Below are 21665 nucleotides of genomic sequence, written 5' to 3' on the forward strand. Positions count from 1 at the left end.
TCATAAATATAGAATAATAAACATGTTATACATTTGAAGATGAGTAACACACTTATTACCCTGAAGCATGAATTAGGAATAAGCATGTTATCATTTCTGCTCTGGGTCAGGGGCTGTGGCAGCTTGTTCTCACCACATATCACCTTCCCTTGTGTTCTGAGTGCATCAATGTTTCTACCTATGGGGTCTAATTGGATCCCCACAGGAGTCCTGTTGATTGACATTCTAACTAAATTCACACAGAAGTGTGAAACTTACAGAATTATAAGAATTTTAAGTAACCTTTTGGAGTAATTGTCAGGATGACTCAGGGAAATGCTTTCAGTGGAAAAGGCAGTTGGCTTTTCATGGAGTACATAATAACTATACTTAGTAAAAGCTTATTATCATAAGAAACTTTCTAGTTTCCAAATGACTGTCAACATGAATTTGGGAGATTAATGTGTAAGCTATATATGAATATATTGGGGAGTTTCATTGATTAGCCGCAGTCACATAGTATAAGTTATGGGAAAATGATTAATGGAGTCTGAAGACTCTGAATGAGGGTGGTTTCCTATTTGCATATGTAAGTGATTGGCCATCATCTTCTGATTCCTCATCATTTCCTGTTTCCTTCATTAAGATGCCCATTCACTAATGAACAAAGAATCAGAGGCTTTAATGATTCAGGTGGGTGGGAACTCTAGAAAGGTTAACCTAGCCCTGAAATCCTTGATAGAAAAGGGAAATCCCTGCTCCTTTCCAGAGTGATCCAGTGAAAAGGATTTGGTTGTGGAGACAGACATTCTGTGTAACATCTCAGATCAAGCATCTGGTGTTTGCTTGAACTTAATCTCCTGATGCATGAATTTCCTATCAAGGTGTCATGGTTTAGAAAAAGCTCATGTGTGAGACAAGGCAAGAATGTTCAGGAAAGAAATGATTGGGTTGTGAGAGTCTTAACCCAATCAGTGATTTAATCCCCTGATAGGGATTAACTGAGTGGTACCTGAAGGGGTAGGGTGTGGCTGGAGGAGGTGGAAATTGGGGCGTGGCTTTGGTGTATATATTTGTATCTGGAAAGTGGACTCTCTCTGTTTCCTGATCACCATGATTGTGAGAGCTGCTTCCCTCTGCCACACACTCCTGCCATGATGTTCAGCCTCACTTTGAGCTCTGAGAAATGGAGCCTCCCTTCTATGGCCTAAGACCTCTCAAACTGAGCTCACAAATAAACCTTTCCTCCTCTCTACTTGTGCTGGTCAAACCTTTTAGTTGCAGCAGTGGAAAAGCTGACTAAAACACAAAGAAATAAGGATAAAAACCCTAGAGGTTCCCAGAGCAGTGAGTCCTGTGTAATCGCTCTCCTGTACCTATTTCACTTAATTGCTATTACAACATTTGGAGGTAGGTATAATGATTTCAGTGAAATTCTCTAGTATCTAATGAGATAATTAAACATTTGGTGCAGTGGTGTGATGTATTTTCTGTCACTTGGTACTTTTTCATAGATCCTTCATTTTGATAAAAAAGATATTGAATCATGAAAAGACCAAATTCAGTTTAGATCTTAAAGAACGTTTTTACGGTGGCCATGCTTTAAAATGACTGCTTAAATTCCGTATCATTTTTTCTTCTAGGCATGAGGGTCTCCAGATTAGAGATGGCTTATTAGTCAACCCTGCCTTGTTCCATGACAATGGTAGAAAGGAACAATAGAGCTACAGTCCTCATCTCCTCACATGGGAATGAGGTGAAGAATCTGACCCAATGATCCACTGAGGGAAGTCACTAGTAAGACATCAACGCCATCTTTTGAGATTAAAATCTCTTCTTCTTCTTCTCTGCCATTCATCTTTATAGAAGCTCTAACAATTCAAATGTCTGACTACTGTATGTTCACCTTAGTTCTGTCTGATCCAAAGCTCCTATCCTCAATAAATGTCTAAATTTGTGTTTGCAATGACAAAGGAAGCCTTAAAGACAATAGTGTATTTGGGTGCACGGAAAAAAAAAAATTGGTGACTCTAAAACGATAAACTGATATGAAGCAAATCTTTATTATAACTGCAAACTTCAATGATAACTGTTGTACCTTTGTCCTTTTCTTGGAAATCATGCAAAACCAAAGCTTCATAACTGAATTTGTCCTCCTGGGGCTTTCACATAATCCTAGTATTCAAAAAATAATATTTGTTTTATTTTTGTTGGTCTACATTGCGACTATTGTAGGAAACATGCTGATTGTAGTGACCATCCTCTGTAGCCCTGCACTGCTGGGCTCCCCCATGTACTTCTTCTTAGCATTTCTGTCCTTCCTGGAGGCCTGCTTCTCCTCTGCTATCACACCAAAAATGATTGCAGACTCCCTGTATGAGAGGAAAACCATCTCTTATAATGGATGCATGATTCAACTTTTTGCAGCACATTTCTTTGGTGGGGTAGAGATGATTATCCTCATGTCCATGGCCTATGACCGCTATGTGGCCATTTGCAAGCCCTTGCACTACTCTTCCATCATGAACTGGAGGCTCTGTGGCATTCTGGTGGGGGTGGCCTGGTCAGGGGGCTTCTTGCATGCCGTTACAGTGGTTCTGTTCACTTTCCAGCTGCCCTTCTGTGGCCCTAATGTCATTGATCATTTCATTTGTGACTTGCACCCATTACTGAAGCTGGCCTGCACTGACACTCACATCCTAGGCCTTTTGATGATTGGCACTAGTGGATTTATGTGCATTATAATATTCTGCTTATTGTTGGTTTCCTATGGTGTCATCTTGTTCTCCCTGAGAAAACACAGTGCTGAGGGGCGGAGGAAAGCTCTGTCCACCTGTGGGTCTCACATTGCTGTTATGGTTTTGTTCTTTGTCCCATGCATATTTATAAATGCCCGGCCTCCTTCTGTCTTTCCCTTTGACAAACTGGTGGAAACGTTTTATACCATGTTCACCCCCTTGCTCAATCCTTTAATTTATACTTTCAGAAATAGGGAAGTGAAAAATGCTATAAAGAAAATGTGGAAGAGATTGGTATTAGTTTCTGATGAAAAATAAGATATTAGACTCAAAAATAGTATAATGTTCTTACACAAACTTTATGGGATGTTCAGTACCTATTAAGATGTAAAACACTTTTACAGAAAAAAAAACAAATATTTGAGCCATCAAAAGATGATGTTTTCATTTTTATAGCAGGCATCTACTCTGAGTTGGTAAGTCAGTATGTACATTAAAGGCAGTTGATTTTTATGCTTACCTAGAAACTAATAATAGTAAGAAAGAATGGAGAGAAAAATCACTTGTCAGAATGTTAGACATTAACTTTATGCTTTCCAGAAACTTGGGTAGGCAAATCAAACACGTCTTTGACATGAAGATTCAAAGCTTGCTCAAACTATTTCATGAAAAAAAAAAGATTTATTTAGGATGGTGACCTCAGTGATTCTGAGTCAAAAACAACCTGAATTCAGGGAGAACATAGAGAAGAGCAATAACAGAATATCTGCTGCAGAAGTTCTGCATCACATGACTCCACATTGAAGGTGGGTCCATTACCATTTCTACAGAATTGATGTAGCCTCATGAATTTCTGGACAGATAAAGCCTGAGTGTGGCTCAGTGCTGCCTACTGGGAAGTCCTCCTGGGTAACAATCAGGCTCAAGAGAAGAGGAGGCAGATTTCAGCGGGGGAGTCAGCCATGAGTATCTCCTATTCTAGCACTACCAAAGGGAATTCTTGAGATGCCTCATTACCTGCAAAGGCAGACCAGCTGCAGACGTGAAAAGTTGACCCAAAGAAGGAATAAACTTGAGGCACCAAAAAATAAGAGGAAGTTTCAAAATAATACATCTCAATTTAGTTGGAAATTTAAATTTTTGTGAGTTTGGGCTGCCTATTGATAATAATTCTACTTGAACCATTGTCAATAAAGAGATCTTTCAAATTTAGACACATCTTATTTGTCATTCCCATAGTTAATGTTGTTTAATATAAGGTTGCCATGTGGCTTCTAGAATAAAAAACCATTTCATTCTTCCCACTGAGTATTGTGAGCAAAATTGCTGAATTTTTCTTTCATTTTCTTAATCATTCAGGCCAGGCCCAAAGTGGAAGAGTGCATATAATAGTTGTCTTCCTAAGAATAGACGAGGCAGAATATAGATAAGATTTAATTGTTCTTTCGGTAAGTCCTCATGGTATTGAAATTTGGTCTAAAACACCATCTGGACAAAGTTTGGGGCTTGCACCTGACCAGGTGTGTCACAAAGGCTTAGGCATGCCAGTGCACCTGTGCTTCACTGTTCTCTTTCTTCTCCATTAGCTGTCTGTTCTCATAGCATGTCCTTTCCTTTCACTCAGCTCTCTTCATCAAAAACTTCATGTACCTCTAGGATCCAGCTTGAGAAATGAGGAACAGACACACTGGGTCAATTAACTTATGGAACTATGAATCTAATATTTCAAACATTATTCAGGACAGATTGCAGTGATCACTTTAGATTCATATCTGATCCATCATGCACTTGAGTACAAACACTTATCATTTTAACTCCCAACCTCTTATCAGATCCTTAGGTAAGAAGATATAATATTCAGTCAAGAAATACACAAATATCAAAAGACATCTACCCACCATTTTTTTTTATTCTTATAAGTCTGCTTGTCAGAATTTTGCCAAATACTGGCTATACTAGTTCTTTTTCATTCTATTTCAATATTGATTTTTGCCTAGCCATGTTGACATTCATTTCAATGTATTTATCTTTAGATGTAACTGTTGTGTTAGTGACTGTTGGCTCATGAAATTAATTTAGTCAGAAATGCCATTTCAATACAAAATGTGGGAACTAGTGCAGTTGGATATCTGGGATAAGTCATTGAAGAGCTGTTTTATAACTTAATTGATTCAGGAATTTTATTTGCTACATCATAAATTAGATAAAAAAATACCATTCTACCACAAATCTTGCAATAGTTCTCCCTCCCAGCTCTAGTTTACTTCTGCCATGGATCTCTCCAATCTTTGGATGGTGGGTTTTTCCTTATCTCTTCCCCTGCTATTCTTCCTTTCTTGCTGTTGCTCAAAAAGACATTTTTCCTTTTGATTCTGACTTCTCCCACCACTCTCTATCCATTCTGCTATCCTCAGTATAATATTTTAAACACACATATCCAATGCTGTTCTTTTGGGTGGAGGTCAAGATGGCAGAGTAGAACAAGGTAGCACTCTCAGCTCCTCCATGATGCAAACTTGAAACAACTGGAGAGGAGCTACTCAGCCAGGTGGGTGACTGAGGGGATGCAGTGAGCTTTAGTACTGGACAGTGAGATAGAGATTCTGGTTATTAGAACAGAGTGAGAAATGTCTCACTGGCACCAATCCTGTCCTGGCAGACCTGAAGCCAGGCAGGGGAGCCTAGTGACAAAAATGGAAAGAGAAAGAGACACAGAGAACAATATTGGCATAGAAAAATATTTGCAGAACAGAAAGTAAGTTTGAACTTAACTGATTCGGGAGTTGCATAGCAGGTGGATGTGTGAGAAGTGCTCTGAGATTCAGCACTTCAAATGGAAAGCTGCTGTGGGGAGCCATCCTGTGGGGTCATGCCTGAGCTTGTGGCTTTGGGAAACAAAGTCTCTGTATCTTCGTTTTCCCTGGAGATTACAGAAAATACTGCTATATGTCACAGCCAGCATCCACCTCGTGGCACAGTATGGTCCTGTTTGAATGCCACTGAAGGAAGGTGTTATGATTTGAATATGAGATGGCCATACCCAAAGCTCCTGCTATTAATGCAACAATGAGAAATGAGTGGATTGTGAGAGTTGAAACAATCAGTCCATCCTAGTTTGAATGACTAGGTGGTAACTGTAGGCAGGTGGGGTAGACCCAGAGGATTTAGGTCACAGTGGGTGTTCCCTGAAAGGCTCGACATCTTCCCTGTGGTCCTTCTCTGCAGCTCTCTGCTTCCTTGTTGCCATGAGGGGAGTGGCCTTTCTCTGCTAGGACCTTGCCATATGATGTGCTGCCTCACTTGGATCCAGAGCAATGTCATTGGCCATCTAAGGACAGAGACTTTTGAAAATCTCAGCTCCAAATGAACTTTTCCTCCTCTAAGTTGTTCTTGTCAAGTATTTTGGTCACAGTGATATAAAAGGTGCCTAAAACACAAGCTGTCTGAGTAATGTGTACATTGAAATGTCTGAGAGCAAAGGCCATCAAAGCCCACCTAGGCTACCCATGAAGCCAAGGTCCTCTATCATCTGGACATATTGTGCTTTTCCCTAGGAACTGATGATTATGTGGTGGGGAGAGAGGGGCGGGTTTCATAGAGCTGCCACTCATGCAAAGGAGGGAGCTACTGAGCTCACTGAGCTGCTAGAATCACCCCAGTTGTGCCAGAATTGGGCAGGCTGAGAGCTTTGTGAATGGGCTCTGGAGGATGAATGTGTCCCAATTTTTGAAGCAAGATGCTGGTCTAGATGTGGTAAAAAATAAACACATAGTTTTCCAGCCCAGTGCTGGTCTGGTTGACTTGGTCACCACCTCCACACGCACACCCATTTAAAAGATATAGTATTGTAGCTTGGACATTTGCCACCCTGGATACCTGGTGGGTTCCAGACCAGAAATCCTCAAAGAGATCTCATCATCTTAAATATCTTGGCAAGGAGATGTTTCAGCCTTTGTTGTTTGTGCTTTTGTTTTCATTGTATAGTGTTTATGTTGTTTTGCTTTGTTTCCCCTCATTGTTTCTTCACACATTTAAGTGACTTATATATTTTAAAAAAATCATTAATTAATATTTTCCATCTTCTCTCTTTTACTTATTTCAATTCTCTTCCCTACTCTCCTTTATTTCTTTCTCTTATAATCTGTTCTTTTTTCTTTCTTTCCTCTTATGTTATTTACTTTTTCTCTATATTTTAATATTAACTTTAGTTGAATTAATGCCTAGTTTTTCAACCTATTCTACATTATTAGTCCTTCTTTTGTTTTCTTCGTTTAATGGAAGTGTAGAGATCATTTTTAAGTAGTTTTATTCAATGTAGTTGGATTTTATTCAATGTAGTTTTATTCAATGTTCTGATTTAGATATGAAGTATCCCCCACAGGCTCGTGTGTGAGACAATGCAAGAATGTTTAGGGGTGAAATGATTGGGTTATGACAGTCTTCACCCAATCAGCAAATTAATCCTCTGATTTGGATTAAGTAGGTCATTTCTTTAGACTGGCAGTGTGTCACTGAAAGAAGTAAGTCACTGGGGGAATGCTTTTGGGGGTCACTTTGTCCCTGGTGTGTAGGGCTCTTTCTGTTTTCTGGTTGTGATGTTCTGAGCTGAATTCCTCTTTCACACACTTGCACCATGCTGCTCTGTTTCAACTTAGGCCCAGTGCTCAGGAGTAGACCAACCAGGGACTGAACCTTGGAAACCCTGAGCCAAAATAAACTTTTCTTCTTCTATATTATTTTTTTTTCAGGTCCTTTGGTCACAGTGACAAAGCTAACTAAAGGAGAAATGGGCTTGTTGCTGTGACTAAACTGACCATGTGGATCAGAAGACTTTGGACACTCCTCAGGGGGCTGAGGATTTATGTCCCAGTTTTCCCCTCCAGTTTCAGTCTCAGTGCTCTAGTTCCTTATATTAAACAGACCTTTCATAACTTCTGTTCAAGTATATTTACAGAGAAAAATTAATCTCTAAAAATTGTGTTTTTTAAAGTCATAGAATCTTAAAATCAATTTATGAGATGAAAAATGACACTCTAACTAATATAAATCTTTCCCTAAACATACATACATTTTTAAAAATAAGAACTTTTTTTCTGCCACAGTCTCATAATACCATGTGCTGTCCTATGGACCGCTGCTGCCTTATTGCAGAACTCAGCTCTTACGCTTGGTAAGTGCACTGGATCTTGATCTACTTCTGCAAGCAGACACTATCTTCCAGCCCCACGTCAACATTGTCCTAATTCTAACATGATGGGGAAAATGAACACATCCTTAAATAGAAACCCAGGAGAAGTTAAAAGAAAAGGGGAAACAAGTATTTAATTATTGGGAATATAATAAGTTTATAAACACTTGAGCAAGTGTAAAACCACACAAAATTATGTCTTGGCAAATTATGTTATTGGAAAATTTCCAAGCTCTGGGGGGAACTGAGAAGCAATTCTATAGATTCAGGACCTGTCAGAGAATCCTCTTTAATTGCAGTTGGAAATCAAGGAGGAACCTATTCCTTCCTCATTTTCTTTGTTCCTTTGACCTTGTTGAAGGCAGCACTTGTGATGCAGTGGGAACAATCCCAATCCCCAGTGCTTAGGATGCATTTTTTTTCTCTCTCCCTTAGATGTACAAGGAAGATTTGGAAACAACATTCATAGTTTGGCCACCATTGAATAGGCATTACTTTATGGAGAATAGAAGACAGCTGTCATTAACATTTTTAAGGAACTGATAAGTGAGTTTTATAATTCACAGTTTTGCATGGAGGATTTCAAGTTGTATTGTTGTGATTAAAACTGTGGGTGTTGTGGGCAGGACATCGAGTTTAATGCAGTGCCTAGGCCTGTCCAAAACTATATATTTGTACTAGTTACTCAAATTAGACCTGCATTTAGAATTCTATATCAAATTAAAATAAATAAATTAGAAATAGAACAAGTGTGTACTTTTGAACTTTCTTCCAAAGAGCATTTTTTTATTCTTTTGAAATATATGCTCATTTATCACTTAACCTCTAACATTCTTCTCCCCATCCTGATGTTTTAGATTATGAAGTGGAATGTTGATGCTATATAAAGCATACCATTGTTGGAATATGGTAAATGCATATGCAGGCTGACTTTCGTACTTATTGGTAGAGAACATAGCATTTAGTATTCTATATTACACACTAACCAGTGCCACAGTGAAGGACATTAAACATAAGAAAGGGTGACCCAAGTCAGAATATTGTCAGAGTACAATATTCTGATTTACTGTGTTCTCCTGATTTTCCTTGAGTTCACTGGATGCCAGACAGAGCATCAGATTGCTGCCTAGGAATAGTTCAGGAGAACTGTGAAGAAGTTCTGAACTGCTTAACTGCTGGTTATCAGCCACTCATGGGCTTTGCTTCTCTAGCTGGTTGAATACTTTGTAAATTAATTGGCTCCTATCCTAAAAACATGTTGAAACACTCTACATGGTATGTTATTGAAATGAGAAGTTTTCTACTAATAGTCTTTATATCATAGTAGTAGATCATGACGTCCTTATCAAGGATCCAGTGCCTTGAAATTATAACCCCTATCTGCATTTATGAATTAAGACAGGGGAGATGTCATGAGTATGCAACTATTGTAGGCAACATGCTGGTTGTAGTGACCATCCTCTGCAGCCATGCACTGCTGGGCTCCCCCATGTACTTTTTCTTGGCTGTCCTGTCCTTCCCGAAGGCCTGTTTCTCCTCTGTTATCACACCAAAGTTGATTGTGGGTTCCCTGTATGAGAGGAAATCTATCTCTTATAAAGAATGCATAAAGCAAGTATTTGCTGAGCACTCTTTGCTAAGATGATTATCCTCACAGCCATGGCCTATACAGCTATGTGGCCATTTGCAAGCCCTTGTGCTAATCTTCCATCATTAACTGGAGGCTCTATGTCATTCTGATGGGGGTGGTCTGGACAGGGGGCTTCTTGCATTCTATTATGCAGATTCTCATTACATTCTAGCCACCATTTTTGTGGGCCTAATGTCATTGATCATTTCATGTGTGACCTGTACCCATTACTGGAGCTGCCTGCACTGACACTCATGTTCAAGGCCTTCTGGTGATCGCCAACAGTGGGTTAATCTGCATCATCAACTTCTTCTTGTTGCTGGTCTCCTATGGCGTCATCTTGTTCTCCCTGAGAACAAACAGTGCTGAGGTGCAATGGAAAGCTCTGTCCACCTGTGGATCTCACTTTGTTGTTGTACTTTTGTTATTTGTCCCCTGCATATGTACATATGCAAGACCTCCTTCTGCCTTCCCCTTTGACAAAATGGTGACAATATCTTATACCATCTCGACTCCCTTGCTCAATCCTTTGATTTATACTTTGAGGAATACGGAAGTGAAAAGTGCCATGAGCAAAGTGTGGAAGAGACTAGTGGTGGTTTCCAATGAAAAATAAAACATTATAGTTTACCAAAAAGGGTAAAAAATAAAGAAATCAATGTGGTATTAGACCAAACCTTTATGTGAAGCTTATTATCTATGAAGTAAAAAAGCAATTCTATAAAAATGGCAATACCCCATGGGGTCAGAGATATTATTACTTTCACAGCAGATATCTACTCTGAGTTGGTAATTAAATATCCCAATAGGTAAATTAAGGAGAATTCAATTTTTTCCACATATAGACTCTAATAATCAATGAAAGAATAGATAGAAAATTTACCTGTTAGATTGTTGGCCATTAATTGTATAATTCCAAGAAAATATGTGGAGGATAGACAAAAATGTTAAATATTCAGGAAACAAACAGAGTGTATTTTAAATTAAAAGTTATTACTGTTTATTATTATTACTACTTTTTGCAGTGCTGTTGAATAAACCCAGGGTCCCATGAACTCTAGTCAAGCACTCTCCTGATGAACTATGACCCCAGTGAACACAGGGAATCTTTTTCCCCCTTGTCACTTTTTTCTTTTCTCTTGTTCAATAGGTTTGTTTTACTTATGTATAATGTGAAGATTCTTTTTGACATAATTAAAAAAGCACAGAATATAATTTTCTCTATTTCTTTCTCCAGTATTGCTCCTTTCTCTCCTCTCTGCCCTCCACATGTTCCTTTCATTCTACTGATCTTTATGCCATTTACTTTTAGTTATTTTTGTTTTCAAATTAGGGTCTTTTGGATATACATGGTGGTGAGATTCACTGTGGCATATTTATACATCTACATTAGAAAATTATGTAAGATTAATTCCTCTGTTATTCCCTTATATCATCATTTCTCCCTTCCTCTCAGTCCCCTTCATCTAATTCCTGGGTCTTTCTTCTATTTTAATGGAATCCCTCACTGTTATCCCTTTCTCTTTCTCTATTTTTTTCTCTGTTATTTTGTACTAGGTTCTGCATATTTAAGAAAACACTCAACCCTGGGTTTTCTGTCTGATTTATTTTACTTTGGAAGACACTCTAGTCTCTAGATTCTTAGTTGAGTTCTACCAGACCATCAATGAAGAACTTATACCAATATGCCTCAAGTTATTCTATGAAACAGAAAAAAGGAGGGAACACTTCCAAACTCATTCTATGAAGATAGTATCACCCTTATACCAAAACCATACAAAGACACTTCAAGGGAAGAGAACTTTAGATCAATATCCCTGATGAACATAGATGCAAAATTCTCAATAACATTCTGGCAAACCATATACAAAAACATAGTAAAAAGATAGTATACCATGTTCAAACAGGGTTCATTCCAGAGATAGAAGGTTGTTTCAACATATGGAAATCAATAAATGTAATTCACCACTTCACTAGACATAAACAGAAGAATCACACAATTATCTTAATAGATGCATATATATGAAAGCCAAAGAACAAACATTACTCAGAATTATTTAATAGAATTCTCTCTCTCTCTCTCTCTCTCTCTCTCTCTCTCTCTCTCTCTCTCTCCCTATGTTACATACAATTGGACTTAGAAATCATCCAAAATGAAGATTCTACACCTTGTCAGATGCCAGACACCCACTGAAGATATCTATCTTTCTATTCCCTGCATTTAGTAACTGTGGGGAAAATATATAAGTTGACTCAACTTAAAATATACCCGATCTTCCCAGAGAAGGCTAAACTGGGTGATAAGTGTTTTGTAGAGAGAAGTCAGAGATCCAGGATGAGAACCTGAGATTTCAAATGTCATGAAATGACTCTCTAATACAACATCTCACATGCCACACTAAGTCCCACAGTCCAACCATGTAGGGAGAGCAAACATAAATTCAAGAAACCATATACAATTGAGAGAGAAAAATGTACATGTTCATGAAATTTGTTGACTAATAAAAATGGATTCAGTCTTCAAGATGGCTCAAAGAGAATATGTGTATTTAAAAATAATAGTGAACAAAATATTTAAATGTTTAGAGGAGAAGGAGTCAGAGCCAAAAGGAAAATAATGAATTTTTTCCTTAGAGCCACAAAAGAAAGATAATACCCACAATATAAGAGTGAGCCGGATCCATGGTAAGACAGTAGTTTGGGAAGGACAACCATTGCAACATGGCGAAATAGGTAAAAAACTATCTGACTTATGATTTCACAAAATCTCATTTCTGAATAATTTTTAAAATTAGGATCTTGTTCTGTATTTTCTTCATTCAGATATTCAGACATTTTGTTTCTTTATCTTTACTAAAGTTATTTTGATCTGTCATTCCTATCTTCTTATCTTTGTGAAAAAAAAAATCTAGGACCGTCTCTGGTACTGACATAACATATGTAACTCAGCAAAGGAACTCTGTGTTTTAATGCGATTGTACAAGAGTCTGTATTATAGGAAAGTGAACAGTTTAAATCAATATTTTGAATAATGAAATTCCACCTTTTGGAAAGCCAGAGCTGACAATCATAATGAATGTAATTACCCTAATTGTACACTGATCACAGTCACATCATCTCCATGCTTTGCATATAATGAGTTATCTAGCCATCCAGCTATCCCTTCAAGGTTGGTTTCAGAATCATTTATGTTCTACTGAGGAAGATCAAGGGACTGGATGAATATCAGATCCCTGGTGGGTAATAGGGTAGGGTGTGGTTTGATAGGAGGCAGTGTGGCTTCAGACTCAATGCTGATCACTGAGATAACATACTTCACAGTCTGGTTATATCTGTGTGTTTCAGAATCTAGTTGAGAACCTGATTATCTGAATTGAAGTTTGCAAGGTTTTAAATTGCCTGACCACTCTCTCCTCCTACTGATTACAGTGTTACAGTTTTGTGGTTGCAGGACTTGGACAGTCAACAAATATCACATTTTGGAATTCAGTAATTAAGTCCGCTGTGAATGTGAAAGTCCATTAGTATCTCTTCCATTCTCATGAATCATTTAAATTTGGCACTTTTTGTGAAGTGTGAATAGACATAAAATTAGACACGATGCAATATTTAGATACTGAAAAAATATAAAATTGATTATGTGGGTCCTTGTGAGGGAGCTTTAGTAGCTATGTCTAAGTTTTCCTCAAACATCATTTTAAATCCTATGTTCTTTGACATTAATTAGGTCTGCTATAATATCCTCCAAACAAATGAAAAGAGAAAAGTTCCTTCAATCTCCTCTTTAAATTTGTTTTTGTTTTTAAAATTATTGTTTTTTTAAGATCAATTCCTGATAAAAATGTAACATTTCAAATAATGCTTACCTCTTCACTTATTTTATGTGAAATATTTTTCTTTAATAAGTACTCCTATTTTTCTTTAATAAATATGTTTTCCATATGAACTGGTGGATGGATGGTTTATCACAGAACTCTGTTTTTACATTTCCTATATACACAAGCATTTGGTCTGAATTCTGCAAAGGAAAGTATATTCTTTGCCCAATACACACTTCTCTATTCCTGGGTATCATGGGAAATGAAAGCTTGTGCAGTTAGAAACCCAAGAGCAGTAAGACACGAAAACAGAAAAACAAAATCTCTAATTGCTTGGGACATAAGCTTTGCAAATACTTGAGCAATTGAAAACCCACACACAATTGTGTCTTGGCACATCATGCTGAAGAATAATTTCTCCCTCAGGGGAATCAAACAGTAATTCTACAAGTGCATGACCTATGACGGAAACCTCTTTATAGTCCAGATAGAAATCCAACTGGAACTTTTGCTCCTCTTTGTTTCTTTGTTCTTGAGACTGCCCTGGAGGATCACTGGGGACTTTGACTGTCAGAGAGGTTCTTCCTCTCTGTCTTAGGTGTTGAGCAAATATTGGATATAGACGTCACATTTTTGGGAGCACGAGTAAAAATTTCTCCATAGAGAACAAAAGAGGCCATTACTAGAAATCTCAAAGAACTGACACATGGTGAGATTTATAGTTTAACTTTTTGAATTTTCATGGATGATTTCAAATTGTGATGCAGTGCTTAAAATGGTGGGTCATGTAGGGGTGCTGAGCTCTGTGAACAGAAGGTGTCTTTCAACAACTGTGCCCTTGTTATAACTGAGTGACCTTTATGACCTCAGAATTTTCATGTTGAAAAAGAATTATAATATTTGCAAGTTTAAGGGATGTGGAAGTCAATAAAATAATACATGTGGAACAGACAGTACATTGTTGACACAAAACGTGTGTCCAATGAGCAGCAGCTCTTAGAATGCATCTTTACTCGTGGGAGAGATTTGGCGCACAATAACGTTAATTCTAATGAACGAAATAAGACCCATTTTCAGATTTTTATTTTCAAGGCAAATCCAAACACTTAGAAACTCATCAAATACATATTTTTTTTTTTTGTGAGAGTAGTTGGGAGAATTTATATTTCACTGAGTCCATAGTTGGGTAAAGGGAAGCACACTTCTCGAGGTGACCACACCACGAGATGTGCAGCACCCAATGAATATGGAAGACCTCTTCAAATATGTAGATTATTTCATAACTTTTAATTAATATTTTGGTATTTACTTTTAAAGGCACATGAGGATTGTACATATTTATGGGAAGAGTTTGATCAGATCAAAGTAATTGACTTTGCCTGTCACTCAAATATTTATCATTTATTTGACTTAGCAAAATATAAAATCATTTTGGTTTCAACCCTAATTATCCTAAAGTAGAAGTTATGATTTCTATCCAACAGCGCCAGTGCACCAATTAAGCATCCTTTTTCCTCCCACCCCAATTTTCCCAGCCACTTGGAATTATGATTCTACTCTCTACTTCTTTGAGATCTACTCATTTAGCTTCCACATATAAGTGACCACAGGTTATTTGTTTGCACCATTGTGATGGTTTAGAATGAAAAGTGGTCTTTTCAGATGCCGTACAAAGAATACTAATGTTTTAATATGGTAAATGTTAAGTCTCCCAAGACCAGTCACAGATTTGTTGATAAAGAATGTAATATTCACTATTTCTACAAGAACACACTATTATAAAGTATAGGGTAAAACAGTAAGCCTAAAAAAGAGTGAGTACGCCACAGAATGCAGCCTCTAGATTTTAACTTCATCTGCTGAATTGTCCCTATGTGCATTTGATGTCATAAATAGCATTAGGTGTTTTATTCAGAATTGTTCAGAAAAATCTATATGGCTAAGCTCTGAACTGCTTTAGTGTTTACTGTTGTGTCTTTGTCTCTACCTTAAAATAAGCTAAAGCATTGAGACAACAGAAAAGAAGTCTCAGGGGTTTATCTGGAAGGGCACCAGTGGAAACAAAGATTTTTCTAAAATTCCAGAAGCATATCATTCATATATATACATACATATATATATATATATATATATATATATATATATATATATATAAACTGGGTTACCTTTATACACACACACACACACACACACACACATTAGCACCACACACACACACACAAACACACACACATATCTGTGTGTGTTTTAATCTGTATGTGATATATAAAAGTTTCAAAATTTAGAAAATCATTAGAGCAAAATTGAGGGGAAAAAAGATATAAAATCTTAGGCTATTTATCTGGATCAAAAATACAATAAAAATTATCTAGAAGTAAATAGCAGAAATATCAGTAGAATAGAGGAAAAGGAGTGGAGGAGGGAGAAAGGAAGGGGAAGGAAAGGTACTGGGGACCAAATTACAGCAAATTATATTTCATGCTTTTGTATTTATCTCAAATGAATCAAATTGTTAAGTATAACTAAAAGAACCAAAAAAAAGTTGTGGTTTATTTCAAGAAGTAACAGGGAGGCTAATTTCAAACAGAATTTTTCTCTCTCAGTTTGCAATAACAACATTTAGAACAATGTATTCAAATGTAACTGATATGCGCACATATGTACATGTAGGTGCATATAAAATTCATTGCTTTGTATGTAATTACTAAATAGTACTTTAATGAGGATCTTACTACTAATCTTTTTTGGGGGGTCTGAATGTCATTGACAGTTAAGGAAGAAATTTTATTTCTTCCTGAATCGTGGTAAAAATATTTTGCTGTCAAAATTAATAGAAAGAAAATAGTGGACAGTGTGCATAGTTCTGCAAAGGGAAGCACACTTCTTAAAGTTACTACCCAGGAGATGTGGAGTGCCCATGATTCATGCAGGTTATGTGTGAGGGGCCCTCAGCAATCTCAGGTGCAGCTCCAGCATATTTGAGGATATGGTTTCTGAGAAAGGGAAAGATCACAGAATTTCCTAGGACAAATGCAGACACAGTAAACTTCTACCTACAGAGGAATGTAAACTTAAGTCTGATATCAATAAATGTATAAAGGGCAGGGAATGCTGGACCTCTGGTAGGGCCATTAATGTAAACCTTACCACGTTATAAATTTAACTTAAGATTTCTTGTTATGGAAGTGTGTTGCTTACACCTTTGTAAATGAATTGTCCTCAAACCTCACGTCCTCTTTCTGAACTGTTCTTATGATGGAGAGTCTTTTTTTTTTTTTAAGAGAGAGAGGGGAGAGAGAGAGAGAGAGAGAGAGAGAGAGAGAGAATTTTTAATATTTATTTCTTAGTTCTCGGCGGACACAACATCTTTGTTGGTATGTGGTGCTGAGGATCGAACCCGGGCCGCACGCATGCCAGGCGAGCGCGCTACCGCTTGAGCCACATCCCCAGCCCCTGATGGAGAATCTTGTGTGGTGTTTGTTAATTATATTCAATTGTAAGTATTCTCATTTTTAGTACTCAAGCATTTATTGCAAAATAAGACTCTATCATTATAATTTTTTTAATCTTCCAGATGGTAAAACTCTATTTATAAACTATCAATGCAAATTGAGGGGAGTGATTATAATGTTTTTAGTTCTTCCTTAACATGTTGCAAAATGTTTTACCTTTTATTTCCTTACATCATTAATTATGGATTTATTCAATACTTAATGTGATATGAGTGCAGTGGTATGATGTAAACAGAGATGTTTCTCATTGAATATTTGAGCTGTGTTTTTGTTTCTTATGTTACTGCAGCATTTTCCATTATAAAACATGCCCATATCATTTTGCTTTCATTATATATTTTTAGGGTTTGGATAATTAAGAGAAAGAATACAAACACATATATGAAGCTGGAAGTATTTGCCAATTTGTTGTCAAAAAGATTACATTTTAATAATTTTTATTAAAATTGATATTCTTGTGATTTATTCAGCTTTTTACTTCACTTTGTTTATGTTTGTGCTGCTGAAAAATGGTGATGTCAGTATTTCTTGTATTCATTTTGACTTCTACTGTGAACCCCACGTTCATAATTTCTCTGTATTCGACACTGTGGTGAGGCAGTTGGAGGCACAGGGTTTTGTTTAATGTCACATTGCTGTTAGACAGTGAGGCTGGAATTGTAGTGATTTGATAGAAGAAATTCATAAATTCTTTCTATTAACTTTTCATTTGGAGTAATTTTAGATAAACCAAAAAGTTTCATAAATTTTCTGTAAAATTCCAGCAGAATAGACAATTTGCCTTAATATTATTACCTTACATTATTATGGATGCATTTGTCGATTTATGAAATGAACATAGATACATTTTTATAAATAAAAACCAAATTTTATTCAAATTTCACTAATTTTGCCACTATTGTTGGTATGTTTACTTTGAAAAACATTTCAATTATGCTTTTAGATTACCCAGAAATATTACTCTTAGATTACCCAGAAAACAGAAGTGGAGAGATAAGATGTCTATAATTATCAGATGACTTTCATAGTTTATTTTATGTTGTTTTCTTCAACTTCTTTCTCCATTTGGTTTTCTTTCTCAGTGAAGCAGTCTGAAGGAGGTGTGGATACAGGTGGGTCTGAGTCCACAATAACATAATCAGGGGCTACTAGGGACATTCAAAAGTGCAGTGCATTTCAAAATATTATTTGTTCCTACTAATGAACACTCATATTTTTATGCTTATGCATTTCTCTGATTTTCATAAGAAACCTATTAATAGAAAACTCATAAATAGAAGAAATACAACCTGAGCCTGAAAGAATTTTAAGCATTTTACATAACTTGATCTGTGCCATAGAACAAACAGAAGGATCTGGATTTGAACCAAGGTTTACACAATCTGGCCCAGATGTGCTTAGGCATCTCCTTTCTGTCTTTCCTCCTTTGGTCCTAGAGTAAGATGAACACTCCTGGTTTAGGCATTGCTATTCTTTATTGTGTTATAAGTGGTTTCCAATGGATCCAATGTACATTCAGACTTTGATTTATATTGTTCTCTTTTTAGTGGCTATGAAGTTGAAAGTACAGATGTTGGTCAGGAATGACCTGAGAACACAATTAAAATGGTATTAACGAAAGCAAACAAATAAGTATTAATTTACACAATAAAAAAGTTCATTATAAAAATTTAATTGTTTCTGCTTACTCTAAATGGGAGACACAAACACAGTTGAGTTTTTATTCTTGCATAAAACCCATTATACTTCATCTTTTGAAATATATATGTATACATACATACATACTTATTTACATATATATATATATGTAGAAAAGAGTATATGGACACACACATTTGCTATTTCACTGATATATTTCAGTGACTTGCAGGTGAGGACACTTTCATTCATTCTTTGAAGTTGTGTTTGTGGACTGATGTCAAGAATTCAGGTAATTACCTGGAGGATTTGTGGAGGAACTTTCTGCAGGCAAGGCTGCTGGCTTCTTTATGTAAGAAGTACGTAAAGAAGTAACTACAAACTGGTAAAGGCCTGTTATCATAAGCAACATTTCCACACTTTCAAATTTGACCTCATGATAACCCTGGGAGGTGAGATAAATGAACATTTCTGCCTGATGAGATAGTCTCATCAATTTGAAATATTTATCTTGAGTCATACCTGATGAGAATGGATCATGTTGTAGTAAGCATTGGCAAAGGATGAATGAAGCCTCTAGACTTTGGCTGATAGTTAACCTCTTCTCTTCCTTACCTAGGTGGTTGTTGCTGATTTGCATGTTTAGGGGAGTGGCCTTTCCTCATCACTTGTTGGATTTCCTTCACCAAGTTGCCTCATTCTAACCTGAACAAGGAATTAGAGGTTTCAAGTTTACAAGTGGACAGAAATTCTAGAAAGATCAACCTGCAGTGAAGTCCTTGCTGGAAAAGAAAAATTCCCATCCATTTCCTGTTGATCCGGGGGAAAGGACTTGGTTTGGGCATGAGGACAGAGGTGCTGTGTGTGACATCCCATATCAAGCATCTGTTGTTTACTTGAACATAAGGTCTTTAAGCTTGAGTTTCCAATTGGTAAAATGAGATAATACCACCTAACACAGACTGACTTCTAGACAATGAGTTCTGAGCTGGAGCTGGCCTTGAATTCACTCAGGGATCATGATAACCCTCAGGAGTTAACATAATAAATAACAATATCAATATACTTATATATGTTTCATGGGTATTTTAGAGCTAGAATATTTCCCATGAGTTCTCCTTTTTTTTTTTTTAAGGAATGAGTTAATTCATTTAATAGCCAATTAAACTTGGATTTTTAAAGAAACATAGCAGGAGTAGTCATCATTTTTTAGTACCTCTTAAAGTGCATGTTTTTCTATTTATTTTTGTAGATAAGACTTTCTATACTAACAATTGTCATGCTGTTCTCCAATGTTTCATGCTTATGGCAGTCATGGTTAATAAATCACTGTCTTTTTCTAATTTCAGAATGTTTCCCAGTCATTTGCCCTGGAAATCGCTGATAAATTTTCAATGTCACTTGAAAAAAATATTCTTCTTCTTTAACATATGTGCATGCTTTCATTTCCCCTTATTAAAAGCCGGACGTTTTGAAGTATTCTATAGTTCATCCCCACCTCACTTTTCTGACCTCTGATAACTACATTCAACAAATGTCACATTTTTGTTCTCAGTGATAATAACTCAATAAGCTGTACTCACAATAATATTAAAATACTTATAAGTAGTCTGCAGGTGGTATACTCCTGTAATCCCAGAGGCTCCGAAGGTGAAGGCTAGAGGATTGCAAGTTCAAAGCTGGTCTTAGCAACTTAACAAGACCCTAAGACACTTAGTGAGATTTTGTCTCAAAAAATTAAAAAAAAGAGCTGGCAGTGTGTCATAGTGCTTTTATACCACAAGGTTTAATTACTGGTATAAAAATAAATCATAAGTAAATAACAGCTTGTTGGTGTGACTATTACTATTAAAACTAGTTTGATGCAATTTTTATTCTACTTGCAGAACCACATCATCAGTTTTATGTTAACCATTTCATATGATCATGAAAAATCAAAGCTTCATAACTGAATTTATCTTCATGGGGCTTTCACAAAATCCTACTATTCAGAAAATATTATTTGTTGTGTTTTTGTTGGTCTACATTGCGACTGTTGTAGGCAATATGTTGATTGTAGTGACCATACTCTGCAGCCCTGCACTGCTAGGCTCTCCCATGTACTTCTTCTTGGCAATCTTGTCCTTCCTGGATGCCTGCTACTCTTCTGTCATCACACCAAAGATGGTTGTGGACTCCATTCATGAAAGGAAAACCATCACATTTGAAGGATGCATGATTCAACTTTTTACTGAACACTTATTTGGTGGGGTAGAGGTGATTATCCTCTCAGCCATGGCCTACGACCGCTATGTGGCTATTTGCAAGCCTCTGCACTACTCTGCCATCATGAACTGGAGGCTCTGTGGCATTCTGGTGGGGGTGTCCTGGATAGGTGGCTTCTTACATGCCATCACACTGGTTCTGCTCACTTTCAACCTTCCCTTTTGTGGCTCTAATGTCATCGATCATTTCATATGTGAGTTGTACCCATTACTGGAGCTGGCCTGCACTGACACTCGTGTCCTAGGCCTTCTGGTGATCGCCAACAGTGGGTTAATCTGCATCATCAACTTCTCCTTGTTGCTGGTCTCCTATGGCGTCATCTTGTTCTCCCTGAGAAAACACAGTGCTGAAGGGCGGAGGAAAGCTCTGTCCACCTGTGGATCTCACATTACTGTTGTGGTTTTGTTCTTTGTCCCATGCATCTTTATATATGCACGGCCTCCATCTACCTTCTCTTTTGATAAAGAAGTGGAAATGTTTTACACTGTCTTTACTCCCTTGCTCAATCCTTTGGTTTATACTCTGAGAAACAAGGAAATGAAAAGTGCCATGAGGAAATTGTGGAAGAGACTTGGTGGTTTCTGATAAATATATTATATTACAGTACAAAAAGTATGATGTAGAGTATAAAGAAGTTATTATTTAGTTAGACAATTTTTGGCATATTCCTTATATGGAAAGAGATTACATAATTCTAAGATGATATTATACTGAGAGGGGGAGTAAGTGTTGCCTACTAAATAGCTGTCATATGAAAATTAAAGATAGTTCAATTTTATATTTTCTTAAATTTATTAAAAATTGGAAAGAATTTAATTTATAAAAATGATTTCCATTTATATTATGCTTTGTAAAATAGAAAAAGATTTGTGGAAGAAAATATTGGAAATTAGAACA

General features: G+C 36.7%; 1 protein-coding gene and 1 pseudogene across 2 annotated transcripts; both read left to right on the top strand.

The window, feature by feature from the left end:
* The first annotated feature begins 2099 nt into the window (after positions 1 to 2099).
* Positions 2100 to 10151, top strand: LOC308639401 (olfactory receptor 4C15-like; annotated as a pseudogene). The gene is made up of 2 exons: positions 2100 to 2612; positions 9730 to 10151. The product of its transcript is annotated as an olfactory receptor 4C15-like (transcript).
* A 10278-nt stretch (positions 10152 to 20429) lies between these two features.
* LOC308639242 (olfactory receptor 4C15-like) lies at positions 20430 to 21353 on the top strand (the record flags this gene model as incomplete). The annotated part of the gene is made up of 1 exon (XM_081277450.1): positions 20430 to 21353. One exon carries the CDS (start codon positions 20430 to 20432, stop codon positions 21351 to 21353), a length of 924 nt encoding a protein of 307 aa, XP_081133576.1.
* Positions 21354 to 21665: the final 312 nt, after the last annotated feature.

This window comes from Spermophilus citellus, assembly GCF_964194105.1.
Source record: "Spermophilus citellus genome assembly, chromosome: 2".
In the NCBI taxonomy this organism is placed as follows: domain Eukaryota; kingdom Metazoa; phylum Chordata; class Mammalia; order Rodentia; family Sciuridae; genus Spermophilus; species Spermophilus citellus.